This window comes from Alosa alosa, chromosome 2 (assembly GCF_017589495.1).
Source record: "Alosa alosa isolate M-15738 ecotype Scorff River chromosome 2, AALO_Geno_1.1, whole genome shotgun sequence".
Classification (NCBI taxonomy): Eukaryota; Metazoa; Chordata; class Actinopteri; order Clupeiformes; family Clupeidae; genus Alosa; species Alosa alosa.
In genome coordinates, this window is record NC_063190.1 from 35,344,819 (window position 1) to 35,347,318 (window position 2,500).

The following is a 2,500-nucleotide window of genomic DNA, read 5'->3' on the forward strand; positions in this document are numbered from 1 at the left end:
CCAAACTAAATATTTAAATATGGTACCACATGGCCACTTTTTATGGTCCACAGAGCCCATAGGACACACACAGCTCATGAGAAGAACAGTGCCTGGACAAAGGAGGCTATACTTGCACACACACACACACACACACACACACACACACTATACTTGCACATGAATCTTGCACTGGCCAAAGAGCGTCCAAACAAAACAAGCCTAAAATAGCCCAGCCCAGGGTCGGTCCCCAGTGGACTCACACACACACACACACACACACCGGGTGGGCGATATATATCGTCTACGATTTTAACAATGTGCAAATTGACATTATCGAGTATTTAAATTACTTAAGGAAAAAAAAAAAACACTCGAAATCACGCACTGAAACCCCACACATCCCCTAAATCAGGAAGTGACATCACGCACTGAAACCCCACACATCCACTAAACCAGGAAGTGAAATCACGCACTGAAACCCCACACATCCCCTAAATCAGGAAGTGACATCACGCACTGAAACCCCACACATCCACTAAATCAGTCACATGACCGCTAGTGGGTCGAATGATCGCTAGTGGGTCGCATTGTCACGCACGCCTAAAGGGGGGCTCTCATCGTCACACGCACGCCTAAAGGGGGTTTCACACTGAACTCAGTCACAGTGCTTCACAGCCACATTAGATCCAAGAGACTTGCTGCTGAGTCTCAGTCACAGTGCTTCACAGCCACATTAGCTCATTAGCTCTAAACAAGGCCGTGCGTCGCCGTTCTCCATCTTCTCAGCTAATGGAGCTGACTAGACCATACCATTGCCACACAAGAGGGGGGAGAACTGGAAATGTGTCATGGAAATGTGACAGTGCATCCACTTACCACAAACCTGCTGTTGACCTTCTCTAGAATCTGCTTCTCGTTGAGGGCCATGGACTCTCCTTTCCTCTTCTTTATCCTCTTCTTCTCTAGCTTCTTACAGGCGTACATCTTACCTGTGGCTCGCACCTGACACGCACACACCTGCCCAGGAGGAGAGAGAGGAGGAGGAAGAGGAGGAGGAGGAGAGAGATGATGAGGGAGGAGAGAGATGCTAAAACAGAGACCCCAAGGTGAGACAACATGATCATCATCATCATCATCATCGTCTTCATCATCATCATCATCATCATCATCATCGTCTTCATCATCATCATCGTCATCATCATCGTCTTCATCGTCATCTTTATCTCATTCTCCTCAATCATCAAAAGAGCACGTTAGGGACAACAGGGGCTGGGTGAATCAGAAGTCCGGCAAAATACACACACACACACACAAAGACATAATTCATCTTTCTCTGAACATGTGTGTAGGGGTGGGTTGTTGTCTCTCTCAGAGATGGAGAGATAGATGGGCACCACCACGAGGAGCATCACAACACACATTGACACACTTACACCCCCCCACACACACACACACACACACACTACAAGGGCCCCCCACACACACACACTATAAGGCCCCACACACACACACACTTACAGGCCCCCACCCCCACACACACATTAATAATAATATTATTTCATAAGGCCCCACCCCCACACACACACACACACAAGGCCCCCCCACACACACACACACACACACACACACTTATACAACAGAACACATACTCCCCACACACACACACACCTAAGGGTCAGCAGACATAAACACATACTCCCCACACACACACACACACACACACCTACAAGGGCCAGACATAAACACATACTTACCTCCCCAGCCCCCCTGCGCCCCCGCCCCCGCCCCCCACACACACACACACACACAAGGGCCGACAACACATACTCTCCCCACACACACAACATTATCTGAGCACACCTCCAATCTCCTTCCAAAACCCCAGAATACTGACGGAATGTGTTTTGAGATTGCTGTCTATTGGAGCAGAGAGAGAGAGAGGAGAGGGGAGGGGAGAGGGAGAGAGGAGAGAGAGAGAGGAAGAGAGAGAGAGAGAAAAGAGAGAGAAGAGAGAGGTGAGAGAGAGAGAAGAGAGAGAGAGAAGGAGAGAGAGGTGAGAGAGAAAGAGAAGAGAGAGAGAAGAGAGAGGAGAGAGAATTGAGAGAGAATAGAGAGGAGAGAAGAGAAGAGAGAGAAGAGAGAGAGAGAGATAACAATCATGTCTGTTGCACCATGAAGTCACTCACCACCCTGTTCCTATATCAGATGAAAGCGGTCAAACCAAAACACACACAATATCCTTAGACATGGGAAAAGGAAAGAGTTACTCTATTTAGTCTCTGCTAGGCCTGAGAGTGATGCTGTCACATTAAAAGCTGAAGTAGTATATAACAAACATCAAAACTTTGTTTTTTTTTTTTAAAAAGCACCATCTCTTTTTGGTTAATTTTTGAATGTTTAAAGCTAAGATTCGTACCCACCACACCTTTAATGTGGTAGCATCAGGCCTCAGTCCTCTCAGGGCTAAGCAGAGTCACGCTCTCTTATTTCCCAGCAGGCCATGCTCTGGCCTCTCAGG

The 2,500-nt window shown here is 47.6% G+C and overlaps 1 protein-coding gene across 1 annotated transcript in view; it reads right to left on the bottom strand.

Annotated features, from left to right (window-relative positions):
* The window catches only part of grk6 (G protein-coupled receptor kinase 6), a 70,020-nt gene that overhangs the window by 20,854 nt on the left and 46,666 nt on the right, over positions 1-2,500 (bottom strand). Inside the window, exons 7-8 of the mRNA XM_048233766.1 lie at positions 1,845-1,899; positions 859-1,005 (exon numbers count right to left, since the gene is read on the bottom strand). Of these exons, the coding sequence (XP_048089723.1) occupies positions 859-1,005; positions 1,845-1,899 (202 nt within the window). The remainder of the gene's footprint in view (positions 1-858; positions 1,006-1,844; positions 1,900-2,500) is intronic.